This window comes from Lactuca virosa, chromosome 3 (genome assembly GCF_052849685.1).
Source record: "Lactuca virosa cultivar CGN04683 chromosome 3, Lactuca_virosa_CGN04683_v6, whole genome shotgun sequence".
In the NCBI taxonomy this organism is placed as follows: domain Eukaryota; kingdom Viridiplantae; phylum Streptophyta; class Magnoliopsida; order Asterales; family Asteraceae; genus Lactuca; species Lactuca virosa.
The window spans coordinates 58,200,341-58,214,258 of record NC_136428.1 but is presented as its reverse complement, the minus strand read 5'-3'; the positions used below and the strand labels follow the sequence as shown (position 1 = coordinate 58,214,258).

At 36.3% G+C, this 13,918-nt stretch overlaps 1 protein-coding gene across 2 annotated transcripts; it reads right to left on the bottom strand.

Annotated features, from left to right (window-relative positions):
• Window positions 1–1,121: 1,121 nt before the first annotated feature.
• LOC145165765 (zinc finger FYVE domain protein) lies at window positions 1,122–12,357 on the bottom strand. Of its 2 annotated transcripts, none has more exons than XM_079084648.1 (29): window positions 11,154–12,357; window positions 10,822–10,966; window positions 10,461–10,736; window positions 10,212–10,379; window positions 9,904–10,122; window positions 9,706–9,800; window positions 9,423–9,594; window positions 8,713–9,134; window positions 8,504–8,627; window positions 8,071–8,166; window positions 7,747–7,956; window positions 7,527–7,674; window positions 6,656–7,451; window positions 6,246–6,572; window positions 5,930–6,151; window positions 5,750–5,840; window positions 5,413–5,490; window positions 5,029–5,319; window positions 3,695–4,947; window positions 3,490–3,594; window positions 3,171–3,402; window positions 2,649–3,089; window positions 2,426–2,557; window positions 2,259–2,347; window positions 2,061–2,143; window positions 1,853–1,968; window positions 1,681–1,766; window positions 1,504–1,603; window positions 1,122–1,407 (listed from the first exon to the last, which is right to left on the bottom strand). In XM_079084648.1, exons 1-29 carry the CDS (start codon window positions 12,215–12,217, stop codon window positions 1,342–1,344), a joined length of 7,647 nt encoding a protein of 2,548 aa, XP_078940774.1. In that variant the 5' UTR covers window positions 12,218–12,357; the 3' UTR covers window positions 1,122–1,341. The 2 variants fall into 2 exon arrangements, with proteins under 2 accessions (XP_078940774.1, XP_078940775.1); XM_079084649.1 differs by having other exon boundaries at window positions 10,822–10,952; window positions 11,154–11,353.
• Window positions 12,358–13,918: the final 1,561 nt, after the last annotated feature.

Sequence of the window (13,918 nt, the reverse complement as noted above, 5' to 3'; positions counted from 1 at the left end):
GGAGAAAGACATGTCATGGATTTCCTTCTTTGATCAAATTGGTAGGAATATTGTTGATTTTGCTTGAGAAGAATGATTGAAATTGCTAGCTATGATATAAACGACATTGTACATACCTTAGCATGTAATTTGGTTAAAAATCATTACCACGTAAATGTCAAATAAGTAAGTACGTACAACACCTAGTCATGATGGGGTCATTAACTCATTTCCAAATAAGAAACTTGACCGGCAAATGCAAGCTATTGTCAATAATCATGGTATTTACTGAACGGTGTACCAAAAAATGATCAAATGTGTATATGGAGAAGTGTTGGTTAGTCTCCTATGTGATTAACCTTAGTATCAAAGTAGATGTTTTATAAAATTATAACTCAAGTCGTTCATTAATATTAAGAAAAGCAAGTGAATAGAGGGGCCATCGCAACTCATATCGTATGTTACTTTACATTTCGAATAAGTTATAAGAAGACTTGAAAATACACATATCTTCTTTTCAATATGGTTGTGCCCTTGTTTGAGCCGACCCGACAATAAAGAAGGTATCTAGACCATCTTTTTCAACCAGTTAGGAAATGAACGTGATTACATCATTATTGTTACTTGATTGATATCATAATCCCTGTATTACCATTCTATGAATACTATAACAAGACGGATATATATTACGTATATGTTGTTTTTATATGAATTCTAAGATGTCTTGGAATCGTTTTATGAAAAGTATCTATAAATAGTAGTTTAAATAGATTACCGACATTTAAACAACAATTATTACGAAAAGACAGACGATAGTGATGAGTGTTTATATTTTTCAGTGTAGACAAACTAAAACGCTAAACATCAAATTATTTATCTCAATAGCATATTGCATTGTCGTCATTTTTTCTAATATTTCAGATTACAATAATGTCTAATTTGTCAAAACGTTGATTTAAGTTTTAGGTGTTGACCAAGTCCTTTATCAAATATTTTCCATCTCAATTATTGTTACATTCTTTAATCTATTACCAATGGATAATCACATTCAGGAAAAAAAAAAAAAAAAAAAAAAAAAAAAAAAAAAGTCACCCCACGTCTGATACTAATTATATAACTATATAATATGATATATATTTGAATAGTGTCGACAAATTGCGAACTACTTCCATTTCTTTGCAAATTATTAACATAAGTATATAACAAAATCAAAACAATTTTTTTTGTCGATTTTGACATGAAAACTTTCAAAATCAACAATAGATAACACTCATACATACTCAGATGATATATACAACACCTCTACCTTTTTTTTCTCCTTGTATGGCAAAATGCTATAAAATGTGCATTCGACATTAAAATTTACATGTACTGAGACAGCCATTGTTTGCACATATCCAGCACTGGAAGTGCATTTGCATGTAATGCCTGCAACATTAATCATCATCATCACATGTTAGTTTGATAAAAATTAAATATATAATAACCTTTAAAAAAATTCATCTCATCTTTATTTATATTTACCTGATGTGCAACATATTGAACATCAGCCACACTTCCACTTCTAGAAGCAATCTGGAACGCACTTTTTAGACGACCACACACCACACAAGCCAAAACCTTCCTGCAAAATCAAAAAAATAAAAAGGCATTGTAAATTTGTATGTGATTTATGGGAAGTTATTAATTAATTTAACTAACCTGTGGCTGCTAGTTAACATGTCAATAAGACGATCAGGTCGTTCTTTATGTTTGTTGGCATATACATTAATAGCTGCTCCCAAAACCTACATCCAAATACCATACAAATTTTTATAAATCTTAAAATAGTCTGCTTATTTTTGGTTCTTCATATAAAAAAATAAATAAATACCTGGTCCCAGTCGTCATCTTCAATTGTACCCTTGATATTTCTGAAAAATTCAGTCAATTGACCGCCTTTTTTCCTATCAGCAAGGGATGACGCGACACCAGCATATATGTCAACAGCTGGAAAAAGAAAGTTCATACTTTCAATTTTCATATTAATCCAACAAAAGATTATTATTTATAAAATTGTCAAAAACATGTATAACTGTTACCAGAAAGCTTGAACTCGTATATCACTTGGAAAGCTAGGTCGAAATTCTTCTCCACTAGAGTTTCTGCAATCTCACATCTCCTCCTGTAGTAAAACATATATATATATATATATATATATATATATATATATATATATATATATATATATATATATTATTTGAAAAATTACAAATAATAATAGAATATTAAATGATTACCTGAAAGTTTCTGCATCGTTTGGATTTCCAAAAAGAGAGTATTTCCATTGAGGCCCGTCTGTATCATTAAATGATTTAACCACATCCACCTGTACATTGTAATTTAAGAACATGTTAACACATCATAAGGGTAGAATGGGAATATAGAATGTAACAACTTGACCTACCTGCATGGAAACTCGGGCAGAAAATTTGATTAGCCCTTCTGCTGTAAGTTTTTGTGCACGTACACCCTTGCTCACAAGCTTAGTTGAGCCTCCACTTTTGTATCTCTCTGATAACGCTTCATCAAAATGCATCTTTACCAAAAATAAAATATATATAGAGAAAATAAATAATCAGGTGCAATAGAGATATTGAAAAAAAAAATGAGAGTTACTTGATACTTACTTTTGCATTTTCCAAGTGTTTTATAGCTTCATCAAGTGCAGATGAATTCACAAATAACTGAATACAACATAGTCCAGCAGCCACATGATCGTTCCCTATCACCTGGAATCTGTATAGGTAGTTAAAGTGTTTATGAGTTTCACAGAACACGCATATGCGGCTGAGAGCAGCTCCTGTATACTGCTTCACTGCCACATCAGCTGTTTCCAAGGACATTCTAGAAGCCATCACTTCTTCTAGAACAGACATGGCTCCATAACCAACACACAGGTCACACATATCATCGATCGATCCATAGTCGGTTGATAAAGGATCTGGTTTTTGTGGGGTGGATGATACTTGAGGAGGGGTAGGAACGGAATTTTCCGGAAAAAATAGCATGCATGCATCCTTGTAATGACCATGTCTAAACATAAATTCAAGCAAATCTTCACGTGTAAACTGCAAAAAACAGATACCATATGAGAAAAAAAAAATAACCTGAAACAATATTGGTAGGAAATTTAACTGACTGATGCTTACTTCTTGTAAATAGTTGACACATTCATGATATCTAATGCTATCCAGATTGCTACGTGGAACATCATCTTCAAATTCTGAACTGTTGACTGAATTTTCATTAGAAGCTTCTTGCAATCTTCTAGATCTTTCCGATCGTGGAAATGTAGACGGCATGTATAAAACATTCAGATACGAGTCAGCAGAAAGAGAATCATCCAAGATCGCAGGTGCACTTTTAGCCAAATGGTCATACCTGCACCATATTAAACCTTGTAACATTATCTTAACTTGAGGATTACAACGTTGCTATTTTACACAATTTACCCTTGTTTTTACTTACATGGAACGAACAGATGACACATCAGCTGGCGGGCCACCTTCGATTGTATTAATGATATCTTGAATAACTGGAGCAGGGTCACCCTTGTACAATTGAAGCGCTTGCCTGTATGCACAATGTGAAAAGTAGATTATGAAATCCATAAACTAAAAGTAAAAACATCTGAAGGTTTTTGTAAATGGAAATGAGAACATTATTAACATACTTGAATTTGACACGAGCTTGAGCATAGTGTTCCATTCTAATTAAAGCAAGTCCCCATGCATTCCACACAGCAAACGCATCAATCTTGCATTTCTTGCAAGTATACACAGCCATGCTATATCGTTCTTCTAGAATCAATCGATCACGCAACCTTCCGGAAGATTCCTCATCAGCAATATCATCAAGTGAAGCAGCAATTCCGTATCCCAAAAGGCTTTGCAAAAGTTCTGCGCGTCTAAGCCAGGTGTCGGAATGTGATAGGGTTTCAGAAAGCTCATCTGTAGCCTGACTGCCCATGCTAGAACTCCCTGCGTCAGAGGACGTGTCCTCCATGTCTTTAGAAAGGACAGAAAAGTCATTTCCCACAGAAAGTTTTCTAAGTTGAGATTTCGCGTAAAGGAGCCCCTGAAGAAATGTCTCTGTAGCATGATAAGCACGACCGATGGTTTCCATTGATGCGTTTTCAGGTAACGTTTCAGAGCTTAAAACAGCTCTCATTTGATTAACACATAAATCCAAAGCACCTTTGGCTGATGTACTCTCGTCTGAACACAGAGATAGCAGTTCCTTGAATAGAATAATGTCAGGGGCACTTTCGTAATGATGCGAGGATCGGACAGCTTCGTCTTTATTCGGGTCACCTGTGAGCATCCACTGTTCAGCAATGGAAACGGAAGGAAGACGATCTTGCCCTCCTTCCATCGTGTATGATGAAACACGATCTTCTTGAATCCCAGCCATAGCCTCCCATGTAGCTCTTTCAGTCTGTGTCAATCCAGACCCTTTTCTTTTCCTTTGTACGTCTTTAGGGGCTGCTTTTTCAGCACTGTTCCTTGGGTTCCAAGAAAACGCCCTACGTGCCTCCTTTTGCAAGTTACTTAAGCTATTAGAAAAAGAAGATTTTGTTGGAGTTCCTCCTGCTTTCTGCTTTGCTTTTGGACCTGACACCTGTATCCGCGTCTCACGACGTGGCGGGGCTATAGTCACAGCAATTGCTTTTGCAGCGTATCTAAATATTTTATTGTTGTCCCTCAATGATGGAAATTCTTTAAGTATCAAAGAAGCAGAATGGAGTTGTTTGCGCATTAGTAAAACTTCCAGAATTAGTTGGGGATGTTCGTGTAATGCAGAGCATCTTTGCTGCCATGGCAAGGGTAAAATAGCCAATACGCGAAGGCCTAACGCCCATAGATTAAGCCGGGAAAGCTCCGGTTCGTTCAAGTTGCTGTCTTTTCTTTTCAAGAAAAAATGAACCTTAAAAACAAAATAACAAGACATATTAATATCATACGTTTGATTGTTTTGGAAATGGATTATTGCTAAATGTGATCTTACGAGTAATTGTTTGGATCGAAGATTTGGCAACTGTTGCATTGCGCCCATTGCAACTCGTAATGCATCTTCTGAATCGCGAAGGGAAGATAGAAACCGTGAAGCTTCTGCTGGGCCGCCACCTGTTATCGGGTCTGCTGTAAGAAGTTTTACAAGTTGGCGCCCCTGAAGTTCTCTACGAAGGTCAATAGATAACCCTGCACTTTCAGCAACTTCTAAAGCAGCTGAAACAGCTCCCTTTTCAGCTAATCTAAGGGCAAGACCTTCTGGATCTTCCTTGCAATCTGCCTCCACCTGGCATATCAAGAACACATGGAGTCACGGACCATAAACGATGATTAAAAATTAAAAATAATAATAATTATTGGTATTAAAAATATGTGTAACCTCTTGCCAGCTGTTGTAACGCTCATCTGCAGATAATATGTGACTGTACCGCATCAAAGCTTGTCTTCTGAGAACAACCTATGTACATGACACATATTGAGGGGTTATGATTTGATAAAATAAAGGGAAAATGCAGGGAATGGCAATGTAGTTTGTAATTTCTCCTTATTATAGCATTGTACTTTCTTTTTTCCTTATAACAGCATTGTACTTTCAAATTATTTTTTTATTAGAGCATTCACCTTAAAAAAATTACCCATTATATATTTGAGATTTGAATTATGATGACATCGCTATTTCTTGCATTTTGCCCTAAGGTAAACTCCACACTAAATACCTCATTCTTGGAAGGATCAGTTTCCAACAAGTGACAGTGACACATGGTGAGAACATCTAAAGCAGCATCTAACTCCCACCTATGCAAATATCTGTAGTACGAGAGAAAACATTTATGAATGAAACATATAGCCATAAAAAAATAGAAAAGATTATGGTGTGAATACAAATAGACATATACTTGAGGGCAAGTTTTGCTGCAAGTTGTTTATCTTTTAGTCGTCTGCAATATTGCCAGCTATTGCTTGGAATTCTAAAGTTTGAGTGACTTGAAGCATTGAATACTGTATGATTTTCCTCTTCACGCTCAATGAGTAACTTCAGTAAATGATCTGAAGCACCATCACGTAAGCATCGATCAGAAAGAGCAAGAGCATCCATTAGTTTTCCTTCCTCTATCAATCTAAAAATGTATACGGAAATGAAGTAAGTGATTGTTTAATGTTGCAGCATCGAATAAAAAAGTTGAAAAAAGAAAACATCCGTAGTAGTAGTACCTTTCAACAGCTTTTTCATATGGTTTTTCATTCTCCCATCCAAAAGAGAGAAAAACTGTTGTATCAATTTCAGCAGCTTCTGACTTGGGTGAATCTTGCCATATACCACTTTCATTTGTAGTGTCTGTAAGAACAGAAAGGCTGCTGGTGCCAACCGCCGCCAGCTCATCATGTTCTAAATCAGAATCACTATCATGCTCCCGAAACCTCTTCACAGAAGTTTTCGCCTCAATTCCATCATTAACCGAATGCTCAGCAGTTACAGCTACCTCTGAAACTCGATGAAGATTAGTTTGCATTTGTATCCACCGATTCAAGGTCGGAAACCTGAATTACAAGTTAAATGGCATTCAAAATCGGGTAACCAACTAACTGAATTCAGTTATATATGGAGAAAAGACGAAAGTAACCTCTCGGATTGATCAAGTGCAAACTCAAAGAACAATCTATCAGCATCATGCTTCTGGACTGACCCTGGCCCATCAGTCAATGAGCCTGACATGGTTGATGAGTAGTCATTTCCACCATATAAAATACAATTCCCAAAAACACACGCTAAAACAGCCCTGACTGGTGACAGTTTCACAAGATGCTTTACAACATCTAGCTGAAGAGGGTACAGGGGAACTCCAGGTGTGGCTGAGGACGGACAATAAGAACTCGGCTTGGCTTCTTTTGAAGATGGGGATAAAAGTTTACCCTCTGAACTACTTTTAGGACATGTAGGGATGACTGCTATGTCTGCCCAACCATGACCAGATCTTGGTGGATATATTGGAGGTACACATGCAGAAATCACTTCATGTACAAAATCAGCAGACATAATTTCAGCTACTTTTGCAGCTGCATCAGTGCTACCTCGGTCAAACACCAAACGAGTCAAAAGATCTTTAGGCCATTCGTATATCAGAGAGAAATAGTTGAAGTCATGTGTAGTATCTGTCCCATCAACTATGTCTCCAATAGCTGCAATATGGAGGATAAATTGGGAAAGGTACGTTGTAGCTTTTGAAGTCAACGGGCCATATATTCTCTTTTCAGCCTCTTTAGAAGCAGTTGACTTTTCAGCTGATGATTGTTGTCTCATGGGTCTCAATCCAAGCCCTACAACTCCATCTTTTTCATCAGGATACGTGCTCTCTGCTCTCATATATTCTCTTTCATATTCTTCATCAGCAATCGCTCTTGCAAGATTATGAAGTTTACCTAAAATCCATCAAAAAAAAATTATCACTGTATATTGGAACTTGGAAGGACAGCTGGCATATAACTAATGGTTACCACTAAGAAACTGGCGTTTCCCCATGTGAGCATCTTGAATCATTTGATGAAGCATAGCAAGAGCACGCTCCCTAGGTCCTTGCTTTTGGAAATTCTTGGTACTTATTAGGTCTCCTGTTAAAAGAGCCTGAAGTACCGGAAACTTCTCCTAAAAAAATTAAAAATCATAACATTTAAATCACGTATTACATGGATATAAAACAAGAAATTGAATTCAGACCTGTTCCAACAACTCTTGTAGACGTTTGAGAAGACGCTTCACGACTGAAATTATTCCAATTTCATAAATTTGGTCCCAATAAGTAGCCCCCATTTTAGGAGCACGCCCAGGATAAATCTCTGACAACATGACTTGAGCCTGATCTAGAAGCTTCTGGGACAAAGCTGAGGACTTTGAGGATGCTGTAGCTACATCGATACATAGAAGAGTCTAGAAGGAAGCATGAACATGTAATAAGTTAGCATTCAACCAATGAAGGAAAGAAAAATTAAAATTAAAATAAGAAAAGAAAAGAAAAGAAAAGGGGGAATAGAATAATCATACTGCAACTAAAGGACCCAATTGAGAGCGAAGAGTGGAAAAGTCCAAGTCTTGGACAACAGAAGTTTCATCAGCAGCACGAGAAACAGCATCTGCAGCCTTGGGAAACACAAAAGGAAAGCATTGGACTTAAAAATGAGCATATTCCAATAAATAGCAACGTACTTTACTCTCAATATCAACATGTGCAATATACTTCCTTTTTTTTGCCCAAAATACTTACATTTTTTCATCGATAATAGCAATGTACTTTCAACTTATACTGATAAAAGTAACATACAAATATTGCTATTATTGGTAAAAAAAATGCAAGTACATTGCTATTATGGGTAAAGAAATGCAAGTAAATTGCCTATATTGGTAAAAAGAGTAAAGTATGTTGCTAATTCCTGCAACTTATCGAACAGAATAATAATTAATACAGAGTCAGACATACAGATGCTCTCTTAAAGGCTCCATCCACCCATTCAGCCAGTTCAAGAGTTGCTTTATCTTCTGGAGTTAGGGAAAAACGGTTTACAGCCTCTTCTCCTATGTCATACTTTGCCCTCTGCATGCAACTGCAATCATAGAAAATGGTCAAAGTCAACTTAAATTCGATAAGTCATATAATAATATTTTAATTATTAATAAAATTAAACTCACAGATTAAGCAACTTAGATGGGGCTGCACGTAAGACAGTGGATGCCTCTTCCCATTTCCATTGACGATCAGACAAGGGCAAAAGACTTTGCAAGATTGATAACCGCCATTCCCAATCTTCAATAAAAGATCTTGCTTTTGAGATTCTCCACTCTAAAGCTTGTCTCCCATCAGTAGGGACATTTCCGTCAATTGCAATCTCCTGTTCAGTAACACCTGAAGGTAGATTTTGTCTCAGTATATTAAGGAGTCCACCTGTGAAGGATACCACCATTGTATTCCCTTCTTCATTGGTGCATTGATCACCACTTTCCTCACTAGTGGATGACGTGTCGGGGTGCGTCCTAGGTGGCGGAGAGGGTGATGGGTCGCGAGAAAGATCATCCAGATGTAAAAGTGAAATAATAATGTTCACCATCATTATCTGCATTATTAAAAAGATGATCGTCTCATTTTTTGTAATAACATGCCATGAGAATAAGGCAAATACCTATAGATATGAATAATGGAAAGGGAAAAATGCAAGTATGTTGCTATTATGGGTAAAGAATTGTAAGTACGTTGCTATTTATGTCCAAAAAAAAAACATGTTGCTATTATTGGTTACATAGAGATATTATCAATAAAAAAAATGTAAGTATATTGCTCTTATTCGTAAAACAAAAAAGGAAAAATAAATACTGTCGTGATGAAAAGGAGGCAAAGAATCAACCTTGCGTGGAATGTTGGTGACAGCCTCCAAATGAATCCTGAGGTCTTTTAAGTAACATAATGCCATTTGGTAGCTTTTTACTTCATTATTCTTACTATTCCCCATAGCCCTTAAGGCAAGAACAGCAGACTCCATGGCATAGCGCATGTGCATAAGTTCAACATCTTTCATCCTGTGAAACACAAAACATATGGTTACTATTAAACTACCATATATGCAAATAACTAAACAATAATAATAAGTAAAATGTAGTGAATAAGAATCATAAGAACTTGGAGGGTACCTTTTCCAGGCTGCTAAATTAGAGGTGATTGGTTGCATGCTAAATAACTCAATAGCATCTTGAAATCTTATGTCTGGAACTACATCAAACAAAACCTGTTTTATAGGAATAAGGAGATTAATACCTCTAGAAAAACTTTGGGTGTACATCATTTGAATTGGGATGTTACATAAATGGCCAAGAAAGTTACAGACTTACTCGAAGTGGGCTATGGATCGATAACCTTTCAAGAACAAGATTTTCAACAAATGGATCTAACTGCAATTCTTGGTTTTCAAACTCGGTAGTATTCCCTTTTCCAGACAAGAGTAATGATGATTTCAAACTCCATGATTGTCCAGAATTGACACATGCAACAAAAGAAGCCAGATCAAGCTGGTAACATAGGAAGTCACAAAGATGTTCAACACAAGACACCTGCCAAAATTAACAAGTTATACTAACTCTATGTTCGGGATTCACCAGGTGATTCATATGAAACCAAATTTGGAAACAAAAGACTATACCTCATCTGATTTATTACCATAAAGAGAAGATTCTTCCAGCCTTAGAATTTGTGATTTACTAGTCCACAAAAGCTGCATCAACTTCCTTCTCATATCTGTTTTCCCAGGCAAAAGATCCCAACCCATAACAGCCACAAGTGGTTGAAGTTGGGGGTATAATGAAAGAATCTACAACATATTTAGACATGGGACTTATAAGACCTCTGTGAATGTAGGGGTACAATGGAAGAAAAAGGACAGGGTACATACATTGCTAGCTTCTTGAAGTTGTTCCCTTTTGACAGCAGAAAGAGCAACATCCATGACACATTCAAGTACATGCAACCCAGAAATACGGGCATAATGATACATGTCTCTCATGCATGCAGATATAGCCGACTTAAAGGATGATGTTTGGTCACCCAATGGATCAGGGGTCATCTGTGCAATAAAACTTAAAAGTCTTGCAAGAGGGGGTGGAATCTGGTTGCCATTCAAAACTTTATGTGTCTCTATCTCTTCTGATAACAATTCCTCTTGGATGGACTGCAAAAGGCAAATCCTGATAGATTATATTATTGCAATAGGTGTATAAAAAGTACAGCAGCATATTATAAATGCTTCATCACACCTGTATCATGTTTACAAGACGTATCGAGTTTGATGAGAGTGCTTTCTCATATATTGACAGCAATTTACTTCGCATGGAAAGCCAGGTGTCATCATAGTCCGTCATTCCTGATAAACCCCTCTTTAGGAGATCTTGCAAAACCATGCTATTTAAACATCACAAGGGATTACAAATGAATAACCAACATAAAAGTAATTTGATAATGACCATTGTTGAATCATGTTCTTAATGCTGTAGAATTGGAGGGAAAAAAAAAAAGAACAGGGACAACCAATATCTATTAACAAATTGGGAAAGTCAATCTTAAAAGAAAACAGTGTCTTGGGGCATACCGGTAATCAGCTTCCTCCACACCATAATCAAAGTGAAGATATTGAATATGCGACATGGCTCCATCATTGTCACCTTCCTTCAAGCATTCCTTCATGGCACTCAAATGCACCATCTGAGCATAGCTTTGTATCAATTCAAGAGACTTAACATCCTCTTCTTGAACTGTTGGTGAAATAGCCAAACCTGAATCATCACCACCATCATTCCCTTGTACCCACTTTACCTGCTTTGATATGTTCTCACACAGTGCCTGAAAAATAACAGCATTTTCCAAAATTACTCCCCTCAAACACACCATTTCACCTTCTTCAATCTCTAGAGTAGCACCAGAAGTCCCCTCTTCTTCACTCACTTTGACGTCCAGTTCAATCAAATCTGGCCTCAACCTCTTGAACCCCACCTCCGAGATTTTGTTCAAAACTCTCAAGCACTCCTGAAAATCCCAATGTTTAGCATTGGCAACATCCTGGTCAGCTAAGTGCCCAGCTCTTGAATCAAAATCATTGATATCCATTTCGCTGGTATCCCCTTTTGACTCACTGAACTGCTGTTTTGAATCAATATCGTTAATAGTCGTTCCACTGGCGTCCCATCTCGACTCCTCAAGCCTCTCACTAGTACCCGTTCCATCTCTCTTAATTGAATCGAGATTGGCAATATCCATTTCATTTTGACCTAAATTATCGATCACTTTCTTAGTTTCCAAAACCCTAGACGTAATAGTCTGAACATAAAGCAAAAATTCAGCGCGCAAACGCAAAGTAGCCGAGTCAAAACTCCAAACTCGCGATGTAGGATCATTAAATTGGAGGAGTTCAAGGGTACATAAATAAGTGAGAAGAGCAGGGGATGAGTTAGAGCTGAAAAGGATAGTCTCATAACGGCCACCACTCGCCACTATTGTTTGGAGGATAGCGCGAGCTAGGTCAGGGTTTCGAGATCGGAGAGCGAGAATGGTAGCTCGAAACGGTTCGATTTGACCCAAGAACAAATGGTTTGCTGTGAGACGAGAAAGCAGGTCTGTTTCCATTTCCATCACTGCCTGTTGCGGTGGAGATTCCATCGTTGCTTGGGGCTATAGAATAAGAAGATACATGTGTATGTATAGGTGAAAAGGTATCTGGATAGATACAGATGAAAGTGGAGAAGGGATGAACGACAAAGTTGGGGCATGAAAGGAAAGAGAAGAACGTTGAAAAGGGTTTATATAGTTAGTGACACCCAGTAGTAGTTTAGGCGATGTTTGGGTGATGGGTCTGTGGACGAAACAGTTTTTGTATGATTTCATGTTTTAAACTTGGAAACAGAATTTTTTTTAAAATTAATTATCGGGTTTCATTTACTTCTTCTTTAAGTTTAAATCACTTTAAAGGTGATTATACTATTTAAAAAATTGATTTATCGTATCTTATTCGTAAAGTAGAGATGAGTTTAACCGGTTTTCCTATATTATAAGAACCGGGAACCGGACCGCCGGTTCCGATCCAGGTTTTTCGGTTATTTTTCAAACCAGAACCGGTTAAAATGTTATAGATAATATGTTATCTTCCGAAGCCTATAAATGAGTCAATATTTAACCAAATTGTGAACTTTTACATTATAAATTGAAATACAAACACTAAATTACATGATGAAAAAAGAATCAAGTAATTCCGACTTCATATGAGTGAGTTATGCGCATTTTAAAAGTGGGACAGATTTCATAAAATAAAAACAAAATGTTGAAACAGAAAATACGCAGCATTGATATGTTGTCTTCCGAGGTCTATATTTGATTCAATATATAACCAAAATATGTGTTTTTACAATCTAAAATGAAGTACAAACACCAAATTACATATTGAAAAATAAAATTAAGTAATCATGACGTCATATGAATAAGTTATGCACATTTAAAAAAACGGGACATATTAAAAAAAACAAAAAAAAAAGTGTTGAAATAGAAAAAACGCAGCATCGATATTTTTTCTTTCGAGGCATGTGTCTGATTCAATATCTAACCAAAATATATGTTTGTACAGTCCAAAATGAATTACAAACTCCAAATTACATGTTGGAAAAAAATCAAGTAATTCTGACTTCATAGAAGTGAATTATGCACATTTTAAAAAACAGGAAAAATGTCAAACCAGTTCCGGCTTTTAGAACCGGGACAGGTTTTCATAAAAATGGAGAATCGGTAACTGAACCTTATTACCAATTCTGGTTCCGCTTCCAACGGTTCTAATGTCCATCCCTATCATAAAGTGAGTAAGGATCAATAGACATGAACAAAAAGATCGATCTTGAATCGATCTTGAAAAAAGAACCAGTAACAAACCGAAAAAAATGTTGTTTCTAAAAAAGACCGGTTCAAAACCGTCATGAGACTAGTTCGAAAAAAAACATAACAGTCTTAAAAAAAATCGAACCATTCCAAAACCGCCACAAGGCTCATCTCAAAAAAGATGGAAAGCCAAGTTTATAAGCATATCATTTTTATGTTAATTACATATTTTTTTAGTCATGTAATACTTATTGTCTTCCTTTTTTTCTTTTAATAAATTTTAGTGTACCGTTTTTTGTAAAATTTTAATGTATTATTATAATGTTAATCACAAATTTGTTAACGAAAAAAATCAAAATCAGAACAAAAAAATCGAAAATTACCAAAATCAAACTAAAAAAAACCCCAAAACCGAACCGAAAAAGATGCATGCAAATACCGCAAAATCGGACCAAAAAAAGACCGGTCCAAGACCGTTCGAGACCGGTCTGAGACCTC